Here is an 18,568-nt window from a genome sequence, read left to right as displayed (position 1 = left end):
CTGGTTACCAACATTCTTTAAAATAACCGCAGAAGAACGAAAGTCATACAGATTTGGAAAAACATGAGGGTGTTAAAAAAAAATTTTTTTTTCATGGAACAGTTTATTGAACCTTCAGACAAAAAAAAAAGTTTGCATGTGTGTTTTTTTGCTAAGTATCATAGTTGACACTTTATGGTTTTTAATTGCTCATATCATATCGTATCATTAAAGAGCTATGTGTGTGTGTGTTTATGTGATTTATGAGGACTCAAATTTGTATAATGACATGCGTGTTACACTGGTATTACAACTTAAACAGGGTTTATGAGGACATTTCATGAGTCCTCGTAATTCAAATAGCTTAAAAAACATTAAAAAAAACAATGTTTTATAAAAAATTTAAAAATGCAGAAAGTTTCCTGTGATGGGTAGGTATAGGGATTGGGTAGTGTAAGGGGATAGAATATACAGTTTTTACAGTATAAAAACTATTACACCTATGGATAATAGTTGCACGTGCGTGTGTGTGCGTGCGTGTGTGTGTGTGTGTGTGTGTGTGTATTAAAAGGCTCAAGAGAGAAGAGAATTTCTTGCCCAACTCTTGTCTATTTTATCTTTTAATTTCTGAAACATTTCTTGCAGAACTGTTCTTTGATGCAAATGTTAGCGAGTACATCTGTGGACACAAGGTCAGCCGGTCGAGAGCGTTCAATGGCCGCCTTCGGTCACGCTGGCTGCTCCTGGCTCCTTGACATGGCTGACATTTTCACTAGATAGCTGCCTTTATGTGCTATGAGAAAGAGAGAGAGAGAGAGGGTAACTCATTTTCTGGATGTCTGCTTCACACCTGAAGCCACACTTGTTTCCATCAGCACGTTGTGCTGCTTATGCAAAATGGCACGGTGGTAATAAGGAGACAATCAATGCTGTCCGCTGCTTACTTTTCGACAGGCCGTGTCTGCGGGGCGGAACGACCCTGTGTACCCTCCAAGCTGTGTCCTTTTTTTCTAAATTACTGACAATTTAACACAGGTGGGATGTGATAACAGATATTCATGAAGTCTAAACCAGATGCTGGACTCGTTTCCTTACAAGCTCAATTTGATAAAATGCAAACGGGGGGGAAACAGCGTTATTTTATCATTATGTTCATAAGTCATTCTAAAAAAACGGTGCAATATCTGAGCCTTTTGCTTCATTTGGCAAAATTACTATAGAACCCTCCTCCAGGTTGAAATTCCAGGTCTGAGAAAAGTGGGTATTTTAGAAACTACACAGATATATGCTTTAATTTAAACGTAAGCTGTGGTTGCCAGAATAATTCAGTAAAAATACAGTACAAAATTGTAACATATTTACAGAAAAACCTATACAATTTTACAATTTAAAACTTAACTTACAAAAAAACAATTACATTTTAAACCGGTAAATCCAAGTAATTTTCTGCTGAATGAGCAAGGCCGTGTTGCTATAGTTTTTCTCAATTTCTAAGACACTAACATCAATTCTCTGAACCAATTTCTCAATGGCCTAAACACATTTGATAAACAAATGCAAATCACTCTTTCTGCAAATGCGGCGACAGAATGAATCTCTCATTGACCTTGATTTTTGTGAGTATTGAAGCATGCCTCCTTTTTGGCATTTGTAGTTGGATTTCTGTATTTTTAGAGTTTGCAAGCGCTGAATGTTCACTATACAATATTCAGTATTCAGGCTTTTCACTGTGTTATACAACGATTTGTTTTTTCGACGATCACATTTTTTGACATTTAACAGTATTTTTTCTGAAATGTGAGGTTAGATCTATACAGTTTTTCTCTGTATTGTATCTATGGGAACTTACTGTCACATTTTTACAGATAAAATAATAATAAAATATTTAAAGTAGAGTATTAAAATGTTTTGTGCACTCCACATTAAACCAAATCAAATCTGTCAAATAATTTGAAAAATTGCAGTACTTGGGAAATGGAGCATGAAAAGCACATTCCTACAAATTATCTATAAAGGTATTCAAAGAAAAACAAATGATCGCGATAACAGTGCATGTATCAGCCCATTCTGCAAGCCTCATAATTCTAACGCTCAGATGCCGACATGCTTATTAGCTCTTTCCAGCTTGCGACACAGCAAATCCATGATGCTTTCCAGGGGCCCATAAAATCGAATGGGGTTGCCCTCCATTTGCAATCACTGTCCTTAAAGCGTCCTCTTTGTAGCCGTCTCCCTCCGCACACATTTTTATATGTCAAAAATGGATTGAATATTTGCACAGCATACCTGAGAGTGTGGCCCTTTCATTATATTAAAAGCAATGTCTGGTGTGGAGGGGTTCGGCCTGGGGATTCGGATGGAAGCGAGATAATTAGGATAACACAGAGGGTCCAAGAATATCCAGCTCTGGTGGCGAGCTTGCATTTGTTTCAATAAAGTAAATTGATTATCAAATCCTATTCTGCATGCATGATCCCTTCTAATCTACAATAGCAGTCAAAAGTTTTAAATAATTAAGTTTATTTTTATTTTTATGTGTAATCCTCATCCTGATATTAAGTTGTTGTTATTGGCTATAGCAGATTTGGGAGGTTATTTCCTAATGGCATAGTACTCATTACTCAATAGTATGTTTGCTTACCTTTAGAGAAACATATTTAGTAAAGAGTTAATGCTAATATAAGTAGTCTTATTCTAATTATAAAATAGATAAAATTGTTATACGTTTTTAGAAACGGACCGCCTATTTATACCAAGTGCAAATTGCCCAACTAGTTTACACAGGGTATCTGCACATTTTTTAAAGTCAAATTTAAGGCTTTTTAAGACCTTTTTAAGATCTGAAGAAATCAAAATTAATACCGTACATTAGGGGTTTGCAATATTAACAAAAATATATCTCGATATTTTCAAAGTTTTGTTGATAATAATTAGATGATATTTTACTGATTTTGTACTGGTACCATGGCTGGTTTAGGCCTGTTGTTGACAGCAGACTCGCAAAGATATTCATATTTAACATATTCTATCTATGCAATGGTCAGTTCACAGTAGTGACTGAAATAAAAAAAATTATTAAGGGGCAATATTTGCCGCCTTAAATTGATTTCCAGGGGCATTTTCACCTAAATATGGAAATTATTTCTAAACGTATTTAGAGGTATGCATCACCTTTTATGTCAAATTCTAACATTCAAATTAAATTCTATTAGAATAAGACCGTACCACTGTCAAATTAAATAATTAAATAAAAAAACATCCGTGCAGAGGTGACACAGAAGCGGCATCCGAACTGTCATTACTATATTTACACTTAATTTGCAATTGCATAAATAAAGCTATTCAATATTTAAATATGAAATTATTTATAATTTTAACATTTTAATTAAAGGGTACTTTAAATATGCAACTAAACCCGCCAGTAGGTGGCAGTAAGTCACTGTCTTAATAAGCGAGTTGTTGGAGTTTTATTCAACCGATTTGTTCAAACGGCCGATTCATTCATTGAATCAAATGATTCGTTCAAAACGCGGATTTCAGTTTTTAAAAAAGAATCGCTGTCTGTTGGACTACAGTTTCATTATGAAATTCTCGTCGGCGAAATAAAGGGGGAAACAAACAATATTGCCATTATAAAAAGTAACACACAATGTTAACTTTATTGTTAGTTTAACTGTTGTATAAAATAAATAGCACATTTGCAATTGTGCACAGGAAAACGGCACTCTTGCTCGTGATATTCTAATATAACAACATAATATGATATAAATATAATAAGACAAAAACTCATTTGGGGACATATCTATAACTGCACTGACACATCACGCAGTGAAAGCAAGCATGAGAGACAAACGTGATGTCAGCTCGAACTCGCAGTGCATCGTACGTAGTTTAAACAATGATTACAATATCATCATAGTTCATAGACAATTCTAAGCTCAAAGAATGAACTTACTATTGAACTGACATTTACTCGTTCTCTTATCCTCTCCTCTCTCGCGCGCAGGAGACAGACGCAGGCTAATACGCTGCCGTAAATGACGCGAATTGTCACGTGAACAAGCAAATCCACAAAGATAGATTAATAATAAAAATAATACGTACGCTAATTAGATAGTTTTCATTTGGAAAGCATTTAGATACGTCGTCAAAGTGTCATCTAAAATTTAAGACCTTTCATAGGTAAAAATAAGACTTTTCATAAGTAAAAATAAGACTTTAAGACTTTTTAAGGCCTTAAATTTTAAATATCGAATTTAAGACCTTTTAATACTTTTTAAGGATCCGCGGGGACCCTGTTACAACTAAGTTTTTCGTTCGTACTGCAACTATACTAAAAGTGAACTTATAGGTAGACTGATAGTTTACAAGACAAATACTCGTAGCACATTTTTTAGTTTAATGGAGTTTTAGATATGGATATTTTTATTTTTATCACATTAATGCATCGCTTCACTTCAGAAGCCACCAGAGCCGTGTGGAACACTTTTATCATGGATGGATGCACTTTGATGGACTTCAAAACAGAAAAGGCAATTCCTTGCCATTATAAAGCTTGGAAGAACTCCGATTGTAGTGCAATTTTAAGTATATTTCTGAGAAGTACATAAAGTAGACTGAAGTATACTTATTTTTAGTTTTTTTTAAAAGTATACTTATAGCACACTTGAATAAACTTATTTTTCGTAAGGGTAGGACATGGCGATACACTGAGTTGGCTGGCAATCCTAGATTATAAAGTGGTAGCCGCAAGCAATAGGCAAAAGAGGATGTGAAGGACGAGGACAGAATGTTGATTGCACATTGTCTCGAGGGTGTTTCTCACTCCTGCTCCCCTACAGAGGTGACTCATCACAGTACAGTAGGATATCCAACCAGATAACAAAACTTTGCCATAATTAAATGTAAATTGGGTTTTCAATTCATAGTTGATCAATCATAATATATACAAAATACTTTAGTCAAAATAGAAGAATTTATCCGTTTATTTTGTCTCATTATTACCATTTATTTTGCTCAAAACAATAGTGAATCATGAAGAGGAAGTGACATCATCTGATTTTTTTATATCGCATGTTGTGATAGTCTTTTCTTCCCTATTGAGATGTAATCCAAGTGAAACGGCTTCTAGAACAAGAAAAAATGTAAGACGGGACTTATTTTGTCCATGGGAAATTGATAGGATGGTTTGCTATTGGTGGATCTCATTAATTTAAAAAAAAAAAAAATACTAAATGTACACAGATAAATCATTTTTAATAAATACTGTAATATTCCATAGAGGAAAAATAAACAAGAATTGCCCATTTTGATTGACTTTATAAGAGAGTTCTATTCTCATTTAATATCATTTGTTGTTTTTTATGCTTGACAAAAGCATATCCATAAATTACCTTTTTTCTACAATTTATACAAAATAATATTGTTGATGCTTGAATGCTAAAGATAGGAGGCCATAACATTGAAAACATAAAACAACAGCAATTTTGGTTTGAAATGTTTCCCTGGTGACAAGTTCAGAATATTCAAATCGTTATTTGTTGAGTAATTTATCTTGAGAAGACAGAATTCAATTTATTAATTTGTACATGGTACATCAATACATGGGTTTCAATGTATTCAATACAATACACTAGAAAGTTACAGAAAGGTCAGTTTGATCAGGGATGCAACTAAACTCAGTGGACCTTGAGGGACAGAGTGTTTAAACTTGAAGATTAACCTTACAATGACCTTTCCAATATGTAAAAGGCACATTTTGTGTCATCATTTTGAGATAGCAGAGTAGAAAGGTAACCAAAACAAAAAACAGAGGCAACCAATAATATTGCTACTAATTTGAAATGTGTGTCTCCAACTAAATTTAGTGAAATGGTTTGGGCCCATTTCACTATTGACATATTTTACATCCAGGATCATGCAGAACATGCCTGTTGTACATGATCCTGAGCTTAGTATTAGACTTACTGAGAGATGAACAGAAATTCATCATTGTTCTTTCAGACTGTTGTTAGTACATGGTCATTTTTCAAAATTATCTTGGAACAAGGATTCCTAATCATGAACAGAGATGACCCTGCCACATTGATCAAAGTGTCAAGGCTGTAAAAAGGGATAATTGAAAGAGAAACGACACATTTGCTTTTGAGTACCTTCTGGAAAATGGTCTCAGATCTTTACTTTACTAAGACCTCAATATGTTTACATGCACTAAATTTCATCAAAATAAAAATACATTTTACAAAATCTGGAAGTTCTGTTGATGTGGGCAAGGGTTTTTATTTTATTTTATCTGATCGAAACAATAGTCGGATTCAAGCATTTGATGTTTAGATTTGTATTGAAGTTTAGATTAAATCATCAAAATATTAGGAATATATATATATATATATATATATATATATATATATATATATATATATATATATATATATCTGTCATGTTTAATGTGTATATATATATATATATATATATATATATATATATATATATATATATATGACGGAAGGACAAAACACTAAACTTTGTTAAGGTATTATTTTTAAATGATTTGAAATAAATGGCAAACTACAGCAACAGGTTTTATTTTACTATGCAAAAATATTTCTCTCTTGTTTTGGCATGTGTTCATAATTTCTTTGTTTGACAGCCTGGCAAAAAATTATGTCCGCAAGATTTGGTATGTTTCATTGCGTTTCACAAATAAAACAAATGACTCCAAGCCGATATGCTTACAAAATATTTAATAAATTTTTAATAATATTTGAATAAAGGGTGAAGATGTAAATTTTCCTAGGCCGGATATCACTTTTGGCCCCTTCTATGTCAGAGAGAAACCGGGTCTCAATCAGAAAAAAAATATAGGACGGGACTTTATTTTGTCCATGAGGAATTGATTGGATGGTTGTTGTTTGCTATTGGTCGATCTCATGTGAGTGACAGGTCGTCCCGCCCTCACGCCAGTAAACATGTCATCAGAGAAGAGATTATGAGGGCACATGAATTAAAAAATAATGATGTGCACAGATAAATCATTTATAATAAATACTGCAATATTCCATTAAAAATAAGAAACGTCCATTTTGATTTCAAGGTAACTCTACGGAATAAAGAGAAGAGACACTGTGATTCATTTGGAAGGTATATGAAGGTATTTTACAAAAACTCACTGATCAGATAGTCCATCACCTGTCAGACGCCACGCTCCGTCCTTGCCAAACTTCCAAACAGCAGCAGCTGGTACACACTCCGCTGGGCATTTTCCACTTTCCCCGTCACCGCTCCATCACATCTGAAGATGAGAGGCTGTAATTCACAGGCTATCTATTCTCAAGGTTTAGCCACACAGTCTTACCCCTCCACTCGTCCATCCACCACAGCTCCCAAACCAGGGTGGTATCCATCTCCTGGCTGCAGGACAACCTCTTCCGGCATGGCATCACTCCCAGTGCCCCACTTACAGCCATCAGTCACTGTCTCAGCTGATAGCTCCATGTGTCAGCCGTATGGATGACTGTCGCTTACCTGTACGGTCCTGCATGCCAATAGACTCAGAGTTATGGGGAACAGAGTAGTCAGTCTGTTCAAGTATTTCACATCATCTGTGACGGCATGGAAAAGCATCGTATATTCATTAAGGCTGTAAAGTGTGAGTATACTGCAAAAATCTATTTCTTATTTTTGGCTTGTTTTCCAGTTCTTAAATCAAGCAATAAACATAATTAAAAAAAGAAACCAAGTTAATTTTTCTTACCCCGTTAATTTTTCTCAATTGAAGCACATGATTTTGATACATTTATCAGAAATAAGACTTAATATCTCAAGTAAATTACTTCTGTTTAGATATTTGTACCGGAAAACAAGACAAAAATACGCAAGTGTAAGAAATTGACCTTGTTCAGTGACAAGATTCAGGTTTGAGAAGTAAACAACTGCGATGCTAAGATATATTTGTCAATACCGGAGAGCATAGAGTGACATAGTGTTTCTCTAGTAACTATTGATCAAATGAGTAGCAGTGTAGCGCGACCAAACAGTTTTAATGTCTTAGCTAAGAGAATTAAACATGCAAACCTAAATGGTTCTCTCTCAAACTTAGCACAGGGAAGTTGATTCATTGTAGTGAATTGCTTCATCCTGACATATACATGCTTTCTGTAGCATTGCAAAGTCTGATTCATTATTATAAAATTTGATTTATAGCTTGTAGTTTGTTTTGATTGTGGTTTGCTTGATTAGTTTTAAGAGTAATTGTTACAATATTACATTACTCCTTAAAAATGTAACTAATTGCATTACTTGATTAAATTTTTTGGAAAGCAAAGTTACTTTTTGAGTTACTTTTTCTCAACTGGGCTGAGCTTGCTTAATTAAATAATGGAAAAAAAAAGAAAAAAGGTTATATTTTTGGCAAACAAAGGTTCTTTCACACTAAAAGTGAAATGAATAAGCCTCAGGCTGAAGGACAAACCTTTCAGTTGTGCTGCCATTCTGAATCACAGAAGAATAGAACGCAAGAAAGTCCAACACTCTAACCTCAGTAAATAAAATATTAAACAGATGTGATGTTTCTCTTAAGTAATTTTTGCTTATTAGTATGGTTGAATGGATCATTAAAGGTCAGCAGCAAAGACATTGGTTAAAGGATGTTCACCTCAAAATGAAAATTCCCTGATAATTTACTCACCCCAATGCCATCCAAGATGTTCATGTCCTTCTTTCTTCAGTGGAAAATAAATTAAGTTTTTTGAGGAAAACATTTCAGGATTTTTCTCCACACAATGGACTTCAACCGCAACCAGAGCCCGTCTATGGAGAGCCTGCCCACTCCCTATTAAGTCCTATTGTACCAAATTTTTGGTTGTAGTTTCACCAGAGTTCCACTGGGGGCGATCGCCCGAGTGCAAAATGAATGGGAGTCTATGGGGCTAGACGGCTAAATTTGTCTCTTTCACCCGATTGCCATTGAGAAATCTCAGATTTGATTGTAGCTTTGGCAAGTTCAACATGGGTTATAGGTCGAAAGTTGAATGAACGAGTACTTATGTTCTTTCGATTTCTTACAGGTTGAGTTGTTGTTGCTCATAACACGCTAGCATTCTGCTAATGAACGCTGATTGGTCAGTGAAGGACTGGTTACGACCAGAGATACCGCTTGATGGCATCATGGCATCCGAAGCGGGAACAGAATGTCTTCTAGCAGAAACTCTTCTAGCACGTGTGTTTACCTGTGTCCGCTGTGCTGGCGATGCCTCGAAAGAAAATAAAGTGCAGAGCGTGAAAGCACCAAAGTGACTGAAGGATTGCCGTAAAGCAGTATCTCTGGTCGCACGATGTGTATGACGTCATTGACATTTTGAAAGACTTTTTAAAGCAAATAAGTGACTCTAAAAAATCTAACACCCAGCAATGTGCAATTTCTTTGCATCTCCTTTCGAATACAACATTCAAATTACTAGACAAAAAATGATATCCTGAAAAAAGTGAATTTTGAGGGGTATAGCTCCATAGACCTCCATTCATTCTGCACTCGTCCTGTGAGCGGCCTCATGTGGAATCAGAGTGGAACTGCAACCAGTCAGAAGCCGGAAGTGTAGCGAGAGTGAACCTTCTCCCCTTATTAGACATTCTCTGCCGCAACCAAATTGTTGAAGTCCAAATCAATACAGGTTCAAAGGGCTCTCCACGATCCCAGCTGAGGAATAGGGTCTTATCTAGCGAAACGATCTGTCATTTTCTCAAAAAAAAAAAAAAAAACTTTTTAACCACAATTGTTCGTCTTGTGCTGGTCTGCGACGCGCCAGGCATTACGTAATCACGTTGGAAAGGTCACAGTTCACGTCATCTGTCTAAGTTATTTGTCTGTGCACTCGAAAAATTCATCTAATTTTCTCCTCCAACTTGAAAATCATCTGACATCTTTGTTTTAATTTATTATTATTATTCATTTATTGATTTTTCGTGACCTTTCCAACGTGATGACGTAATACGTAGCGCATCTCAGAGATGGTACAAAATGGGCATTTGTGGTTAAAAAGTATATTTTTTATTTTTTTGAGAAAATAACCGATCGTTTCGCTATAGATATGCCCCTATTCCTCAACTCGAATCGTGCAGAGCTGTTTGAAGCACTTCAAAGCCCTTTGAAACTGCATTGATTTGGACTTCAACAATTTGGTTGCGGTTGAAGTCCATTGTGTGGAGAAAAATCCTGAAAAATGTTCCTCAAAAAACTTAATTTCTTTTCCACTGAAGAAAGACAGACATGAACATCTTAGATGGCATTGGGGTGAGTAAATTATCAGGAATTTTTTTGTCTGGTGAACTAATCCTTTAATAAAGTGAGAATAAATACATACAGTCTTTGTTTTATTTAACATGCTTAATTATTGCATTTCACTGTTTGGTTCATTTTGAGGGATACTGAATCTGTTTTTCTGCAAGTGAGATGAGTATAAACGCAAGCTCACATTTAACTACAATAACCATCATGTTCACACAAAGCCTTTGCACACTCCTGATTTCTCTCAACATGGTTTCAGTTTAAAACAAAGAAACTTCCGTTATTCATTTGAAAGAGTAAACTCGGATATTTCGTTGTAAATTTAAAAGTAGCTAATGCGTTACATTACTAGTGACTTGAAAAAAATAACCTGATCATGTAACTCGCGTAAACTGTTAAAGATTTTTTTCTCACTTCAAAAGTGGTTGAATAAGAGAATATGGCAGAACAGAAATGAGGACATTCGTTTCCAATGATTATTTCAGTAAAAATAGCAATGTACTTGGTGCAATAATCTTTGCAGCTTCTTGGTTTAAAGCTTATAGGGGATTTTTTTTTAGAGATCTTATACAAACAAAGACTTTGCAGTATCAATTGAGAATATAATCCTGTCATTATTGGGGCCCAAGGGAGGCCTTTTTCAGCCACTCAGATGATGACAGTTCACACTGAGTGCCTATTATTCAGGACTAAATGGAACTGAAAATGTACATGCCACACTGAACTGGCTGCTGAAAGTACAGTCCTCATGCCAGCAGAAACGGCGAATCCCTTGTAATTGTGCCATTAGTGTTCCCATTCACTTCAGTCCAAATAGGCTGTAGTCAGTCAATTGAATGTCACGATGGTATGGGAGAGTTTACTTTTATTACCATCTCCTATACAACTATCTTTTACATTGAACATATATTTTTATCTTTGTGAATGCCTACTGACCCGAAGATGTTAAATATTACCTCCATAGGATCTCATTTTGATTTAAAATCGGGAGTTTGAAAATGAAAGGCAGAAATAAACAAGTGGGTTTTAGAATATGTAATATAAAAACATTTACATGTATGTTCACTGTTATCATTTCAGATTAATCATGAAATACCACTAAACCAGCTCTATTATTTATTATAATTATATATTCAATTAAATTCACATTTATTAGCGCTTTTCACAATACATATTGTTTCAGAGCAGCTTTACAGAAAATGCATTACAATTTAAAGTGATCTGTTATCAGAGGTGACTGTGTCCAAGTTATGTATTTCAGAAATGTACATATACAAATCACGCAGCTAACATCATGTATTATAGAAACAATGAGTTTGCCATTGTATTATAGAAACAATGGCAGAAACAATGAGCTCATTAAAGTAATTATTACAAGTTGTTAACATAATGATTACAATATATAGAAAAATTGGCATTGGTGCATGTTGATTCAGAATTATATTACTGTAAATTAATAATTCTATATTGTAGAAATTGGTCATTTCGAGGAAGGCCTCAAGTCATGTTTATTTGACAAATAATTATTCGATCAAAGCATTCAGTCACTCACGAGGTTCTTCATTCAAGTATTGTAATTACATAAAACATCAGTTATTGGTGTATTGTTACTTTTGATGCTGTATAATAGTGTGATTTCTGGCCTATAGATGTATTATATCAAAAAGACCAAATGTAACACTTGCATCATCAGGAGTGCTGAATTCAACATCGGACTTTATTAGGTAAGGCACTTTAATATGGATTCTCTCGCATACACGCTTTGTTTTTCTTCTTCTTCTGTGGTTTATTCATTGAGACTGCCTTTATCTCACAGGGAATCTCTTTTTCTACATCTTTCTGTTTCGACCGTCTTTCACTCCCCGCCAACGCCGGAGCCGTATCATTTAACACATACTGTCACTGATGCTGAAATCTATAGGACGCTTGTCTAGCAGGGTTCCCACACTTCTTGACCAGTGCATTTCCATTTATTATTTAGTTGTTCATGATTAATAAATAAGGATTTTTACAAGTAACTATAGAGAATGCACAAAAAAAAACGCTATTTTTATACCCAATGAAATATTTGAGCGTAACCAAAAATCGTTTTGCTAATTACCGTGACTTTTTCCAAGGCTGGAATTCACAAATATTTAATGATATTTCCAGTTTTTAATCGTGGGAACCCTGTTTTAGGACAAGTTCTAGATTTCGAATTTAATCTACTTCATACTGGAAATAGTTAATTAGCAGTTAAATTATTCAGTTAATTTATATTAATCTAATGAGTTCCCTTGTTGCTGAATATTTCATAAGCGTGTCAAAATATAAGCGTGTTCCAATAAAAATGTGCCTCCATTAATTTGACATCTGTATAATTGACCATCAGTGGAGGTGATTGAATGTTACAATTAAATACACTAATTTACAGTCAAGAAACCTGTATAAAAATATATTTGCCAGCCTGACTGGAACATGTGGATTAAAAATAGCTTCTATTGTTGCTCAATTCACTTGAGCTCCGATTATAATAATTCAAGCAATGCAATCAAATACGATTGTGATCTCATATTTTTCATTTATAGGATGCAATAATGGCTGTTCCTGGGTGAATAATTAGCTCAGAACGCTAATTTTTTTCAGCCATTTACTCCCTTGGGAGTTTCGGGCTGCGGTTAGATTCAGCATTCCCTCATTTCCAATGGTAATTACATGTGCAATCCAGTTAATGACACTTTCAGTTTGCATGTAAAATTACTACAACCTGTTATGTTAATATCTCATGAACATTCTCATGTTACACCATTAGGAGAGTGTAATGCCTGTAGAACTCTCATAAAGCAACTCCAGCCGATATACCAGCACAAAATGCTGTTCCACATTTAATACCATTTTTGGCCACACAGAGGCAGCATTTATCAACAAAACACTGGAACTGAAACCTTGAATTTCTTGCTCATGCTTCATACTAAATGTTCAAGAACCCTCAGCTAAAGGAATTAAGTCCAACTTCGATTTAATGATAATGACTCACTTGATTTTACAGCAAGCAACACCGCAGTGTAACCAGTTAGGCTCATCATTATTTAGGCTGCAAAAAAAATTAATTACGGTACTGCATTTTCATTAGACATTTCCTGATGTCATTTCTTCATGTGTAATATAATGTTGATTTCGTTTCTCAGTAATGTTGTTAAACGCTCTTGGGTTTGGTCTGAGAGCGATGTTTGGATATGACGGCAGCGTACTCTCTACCTGAGCGGTATATGGTGCGTTTTAGTTCAGGCGTAGAGAAATCCACATGAAACAAGCCGAAGCGCACATTGAAGCCATGATTCCACTCGAAGTTATCCAGCAGTGACCAGGCGAAATATGCCTTTACATTCACTCCATCTTGACTGATAGCTGGAAAACAAACACATCATCCATATTATAATAATATAGCATATATGATTTGAAAATATTTAAAACGTTATTAGCTATAATAAATAGCATAGCATAGTGCGCAAGTCGATTTGCACCACAAGGGTCCTGACGCATGCACGACGTCGGATGCAGGAGTATCGTAAGATTAGACTCCTCTCGTGGTTTAAACAAAGATGTTCTCTTTAAAATTTCTCATTTTAGACTTCTAGATCATGACCGGTGTTTTGTTTTGCTCTATCCTCTGCACAATATGTCATGCGTCAGGTCAGAGGTCACTCTTTCGCTGCAAATCGCTGCGTACAGCTGTCTGCCGGGAGCTAGTTATTATAGCTAATAAAGTTTTAAATAAGGATATTTTTCTTACAAAAAAACAATCGCTTCGCTTCAGAAGGCTTTATTAACCCCCTATAGATTATTTTTTATGATGGATGGATGCATATTTGGGGCTTCAAAATCTCACCACACATTCACTGCCATTATAAAGCTTGGAAGAGCCAGGATATTTTTTAAATATAACTTCGATTGTGTTAGTCTGAAAGAAGAAAGTCATATACACCTTGGGCGGCTTAAAGGGCGAGTAAATCATGGTATAATTTAAATTTTAGGGTGAACTATCCCTTTAAGCATACTTATAAAAAGAGTACTTATTATGGCAACAATATACGCTAGATAAGGCCCTTATTTCTCGACTGGGATCGTGCAGAGACTTTGAAGCTGCATTGAGACGGACATTTGAACCTTCTTTTGAACATTGGGATAGATGGTTGCCATTGAAGTCCATTCTGTGTAGAAAAAGCCTGGAATGTTTTCCTCAAAAACCTAAACTTCTTTTCGACTGAAGAAAGATGATCTTGGATGACATCAGGGTGAGTAAATTATCAGCAAACATTTTTTTGAAAGTGAACTAATCCTTTAAGTGCAACCTGAATGTAATGTTTTGACACTTAATTACAATTAAATGAAAATGTATTATAGTATACATGTATACAATTAGTTCAACTAGGGTGCTTTTTGACCCACAAGTTCATCTTTGTATCTTTGTAACCTCATAATTACGTCTTTGAAATATGGTATTGCCGCATGTACTCAGAAGCATTTATGGTAAACTAAAATTTACTTTAATGTAATTTCTCTTGAAATTCATGTCTTGTATTTAAATAAAAACATAGGCTAAATTTGCAATTTAGTACGTTTAAAATATAAAATGTAATGAATGTAATATTGAACAACACACTACACATCAAATAATAATCTAGTACATTGCAAAAAAAATTGTGTGTTATAGTAAGTCAACACATCAAAAAAAAAAAAGAGTTTAACAAGCACTTTTAAAGTAAAACTTTTCATTTAATTTTCATTTGTACTTTTATAAAGTGAACTTAAGTGTGTTATGAAAGTCATGAACGTGTACTCTCTTTTAAGTACCGGTACACTTAAATAACCTTTTATTTCATTCAAATTAAAATATCCGCAAGTAAGTTTTTGTAAGGAAAAACTAATTTATTTTTGTTGAAGAACAATACAAACTGCGCATGGAAGCACACTTTTTCACAAGGGCATTACTAGTCTGTATAAAATTAACTGTATAAAATGAACTTTGTATCTTGAGCTATTTTATTGTACATTGCGCAGTGTTATTATGACAGTACCTTTGCCAACTTCCTGCAGAGTGTCCTGATAAAACTGTGAGCGGTCGGCATCTTCTATCTGAACCGGCCCCATCTGAGAAAAGCCATTTTCAGTGATATAGATGGGCAGACTGGAATATGTGTCCTAAAAAAAACAAGGATTGTAAATTATTTTGTTAACAAGACAATATATGAAACACTGTATAATATACTCCCATTTTAATTTAAAATAAAGAAAAGTTATAGAGAATTGTGCAAAAATAAATGAAGGTACCTTTATACATTTCAGCAATTTCCGCAATCCATCGGGAACAACAGCCAACCAGTGAACCCCACTAATGGGCCATGACGGGTCAACAACCCCCTCTGCCCCCTGATCCCCCACAAAACTGAGCTCGTTGTTCTTACCAGCACTACTTAGATCTTTGACTTTCCGAGAGGTGTAATAGTTTAGTGCAAAGAAGTCCGCTGTGCCCAAAGGAGTGGGCTCTTCCTTTGAGAAGTGTGGTAGCCGAGAGCCCTGCTTGTATCCCAGATCCAAGTTCCTATTCTCAATCCTGAATCTCATGGACTCTGGGTAATCTCCTGTGCAGAACACAGGACAGGCAAACCAGCCCAGAGTGAAGTCCTTGTAGCGCTCAGTGGCTTCAGCATCTTTAGGACAGTCTGGGTTCAATGGCTCTGCCCAGTCACTGTTCAGGGCAAGAGACACTTGCCCTCCTTGTAAAGGCCTGAAATGAGCATTATAAGTATGCCAGGCTTTGGTGTGGGCACGTAGCATGTTATGTCCCGTCAAGTAGACTGATATTCCTGGATCTTTGATCCCAGGGGCAAAGGTGCCATCCTCATGACCCAGCTTGGCACAAACATAGGGCTCGTTCAGTGTGATCCAGAGCTTCACTCGGTCACCGAAGGTCTTAAAGCAAAACCTGGCATAACTTTCAAAGATGTCTGCAATATCTCCCGAGTTCCATCCGCCAAGATCCTGTAAGGCCTGAGGTAAGTCCATGTGGTACAATGTGATCATGGGCGTCACATCACAAGCAATCAAGTCGTCGATCACTTCATTATAATACGCCACACCTGAGGGTTACGGGAAAAAAAAGGTCAAAAACGCAGGTAAGCAATTTCAGGAAGTATAATGATTTGGGTAACAAGTGGGCCAAAATTAAACTTGCACACTTTTTTTTACATTGCCGTGTCAATCGTTTAACTCATTTTGAGTCGGCACAAAACAGACATTTTCCTCACTAACGTATATCCGAGTGCAACGGGTTCACGAGCTAGGCAAAATTAGGGCAGGACTTGATTTTGTCCATTAGAAATTGATTGGACCATTGTTATTAATTGTTATGATCTCATGTGAGTGACACATCATCAGAAAAGAGATGTTGTTGAGAGGTTTTTGATTAAACATGGTTTTGATTAAATATTATGATGGCACTTGAATTTTTTAAAAGTGAATTTTTAATTAACACTGCAATATTCCCTAAAAAATTACTTTAAACAAATGTGTAAACAATTATTTGAAGCTGAAATAAAATCAAAGAAAACAAAAGTTGTGGCTTTGTTTACTCAAACTTGTTCATGGATTAAGAATGCTAGAACTTTGTTTTTCATATTTTCCCGTTCCTACAGGTGAAAATGAATGCTATTTAGATAAATATCTAATTGTACTTTTTGTGTTTTTTAGTGAGAAGTTATTATTTCAAAGTATTATTTGCAGTGTTTGTAAATCTGTTAAGCACTGAGAAAGAACAAGGGATTTAATTTTTTGATTTGATTCTTATGAACTTCACAAAAAGGGTAATTTTGCCATGAGAACCTTTTGGATTGACATGATTTGTGGTTCCATCGGGAAGGAGCCGTGACCAGGATATGGACAGACGGTAATGGGTGAGACCAAGCTGTTGGATACATTTCAGGTCCTCTTTCCAGAGCTGATAGCTGTTACAGGCTACATCTCCATTATGGTCTTCAAACACCCGTCCTTTGACGTGACAGAATGTGTCCCATACGCTGGGGCCTCTACCATCCATATTCCAGCCTCCTGCAAGATAATTTAAGGAATTGAAAGGAAAGTTTATATAATTTCATCATTCTTTTGTCATGTACAACTGTCAAATAACAAAGTTTGACTGCTACAAAATAACAATCCACATCTGCCTTCAACAAAAAGTAGCTACTGGGGTGTTATAATCTAGCGATATCAGCTTACCATGGTATTTGCATTGTACTATAATGAAGACCATGTAATTACCACAATGGTATTTGTTTAAAAAAAACATGACAATAATGATGCTACGTTAAAACCCTTGTAGTATTTTGTAACAGAGTAACTTAACAACTATTTATTCGAAATAATTGCAAATTGCTGCTATTACATGCATCTTGAAATGCTGAATCTGCAAGAGAGTTGAATCAGATAACAAAGTCCACAACCACCGCGCCGTTTAGGCTACTACAGTAAATTAACACTAAAATGTACCTTCTATTTGATAAGCAGCAGTGGCAGCTCCCCACGCAAAGTCTTTTGGAAATACGGTGACATCTAGTGCAGACATATTTTAAGACAATGATGAAGAGGAAACTAGGCAAAGTTATTGCGCTATTAAACGGAATAAAACAAAAATACATGCAAGTCAGGCTGCACGTACAAGCGGTGTACGTCAGCAGTGCACGCCCTGCACGTTACGTCATCGCGCACCTCCGTCACGAGACCGTAAAATGCACCCAAGGTACTTTTTTTTTACATGTATATTTACATTAGTGACGTTTTTTACATTATTTACATTTTTGACGTTTTTTTACATTATTTACATTTTTTACGTTTTTATTAATTTAAATTAGTGACGGTTTTGCTGTTGTGTAGAATAGAAACGTTAATAATTTGTTTTTAGGCTCTATATGTTTCGTAAGAGACTGAAAAGCAAATAATACAAATGGAAATGTAAACTGAATAGCCCCAAGAGAGACCATGTATGGAGCTAAATGAGGTGCAGTTCTCTTTACACACGGCTTTTTGAGAAAGATTTATGCTCCCATAGGAAGCCGAAACATCTCCATGCATGCCTTTCAGTCACAAACGCTGCACAAGGCATTGTTCTCTTCAGCTTGTTCTGCAACGACGAGGACCCATCTAGGCTAACTTTTTTTCTTTTCTTTTCTTTTTTTTTACACTACTGCCAACCTGTCTAAACTTGTTTGTAGTGCAGCAATGCAAAGAGAACCTTTTGTGAGGGCCACACAAAAACAAATGAGCACAATGGAT

General features: G+C 35.5%; 1 protein-coding gene across 6 annotated transcripts; it reads right to left on the bottom strand.

Moving 5' to 3' along the window:
* Positions 1-637: 637 nt before the first annotated feature.
* gba3 (glucosidase, beta, acid 3) lies at positions 638-18,005 on the bottom strand. Of its 6 annotated transcripts, XR_013794959.1 has the most exons (8): positions 17,786-17,998; positions 17,123-17,347; positions 15,572-16,380; positions 15,319-15,442; positions 13,499-13,648; positions 7,334-7,513; positions 7,168-7,270; positions 6,486-7,078 (listed from the first exon to the last, which is right to left on the bottom strand). XR_013794959.1 is itself a non-coding variant. In XM_079589484.1 (6 exons), the coding sequence occupies exons 1-6, from the start codon at positions 17,859-17,861 to the stop codon at positions 7,500-7,502; spliced, it is 1,398 nt and encodes a 465-aa protein (XP_079445610.1). In that variant the 5' UTR covers positions 17,862-17,998; the 3' UTR covers positions 6,486-7,499. The 6 variants fall into 6 exon arrangements, 3 of the variants coding, with proteins under 3 accessions (XP_079445610.1, XP_079445611.1, XP_079445609.1); XR_013794957.1 differs by lacking the exon at positions 6,486-7,078 and adding an exon at positions 638-772 and having other exon boundaries at positions 7,149-7,513; XR_013794958.1 differs by having other exon boundaries at positions 7,168-7,513.
* Positions 18,006-18,568: the final 563 nt, after the last annotated feature.

This window comes from Phoxinus phoxinus (assembly GCF_949152265.1).
Source record: "Phoxinus phoxinus genome assembly, chromosome: 2".
Classification (NCBI taxonomy): Eukaryota; Metazoa; Chordata; class Actinopteri; order Cypriniformes; family Leuciscidae; genus Phoxinus; species Phoxinus phoxinus.
Note: the sequence above shows the minus strand (reverse complement) of the source record. Positions and strands in the feature narration are given on the sequence as shown.

Excerpts from the sequence above, each read along its gene's own strand:
- gba3 (XM_079589483.1), bottom strand. The coding sequence starts at position 17,861 with ATGTCTGCACTAGATGTCACCGTATTTCCAAAAGACTTTGCGTGGGGA. Across the intron at positions 15,443-15,571 it reads AATTGCTGAAATGTATAAAG|GACACATATTCCAGTCTGCC; the intron begins GTACCTTCATTT and ends TGTTTTTTTTAG. Across the intron at positions 13,649-15,318 it reads TCTGCAGGAAGTTGGCAAAG|CTATCAGTCAAGATGGAGTG; the intron begins GTACTGTCATAA and ends TTTGTTTTCCAG.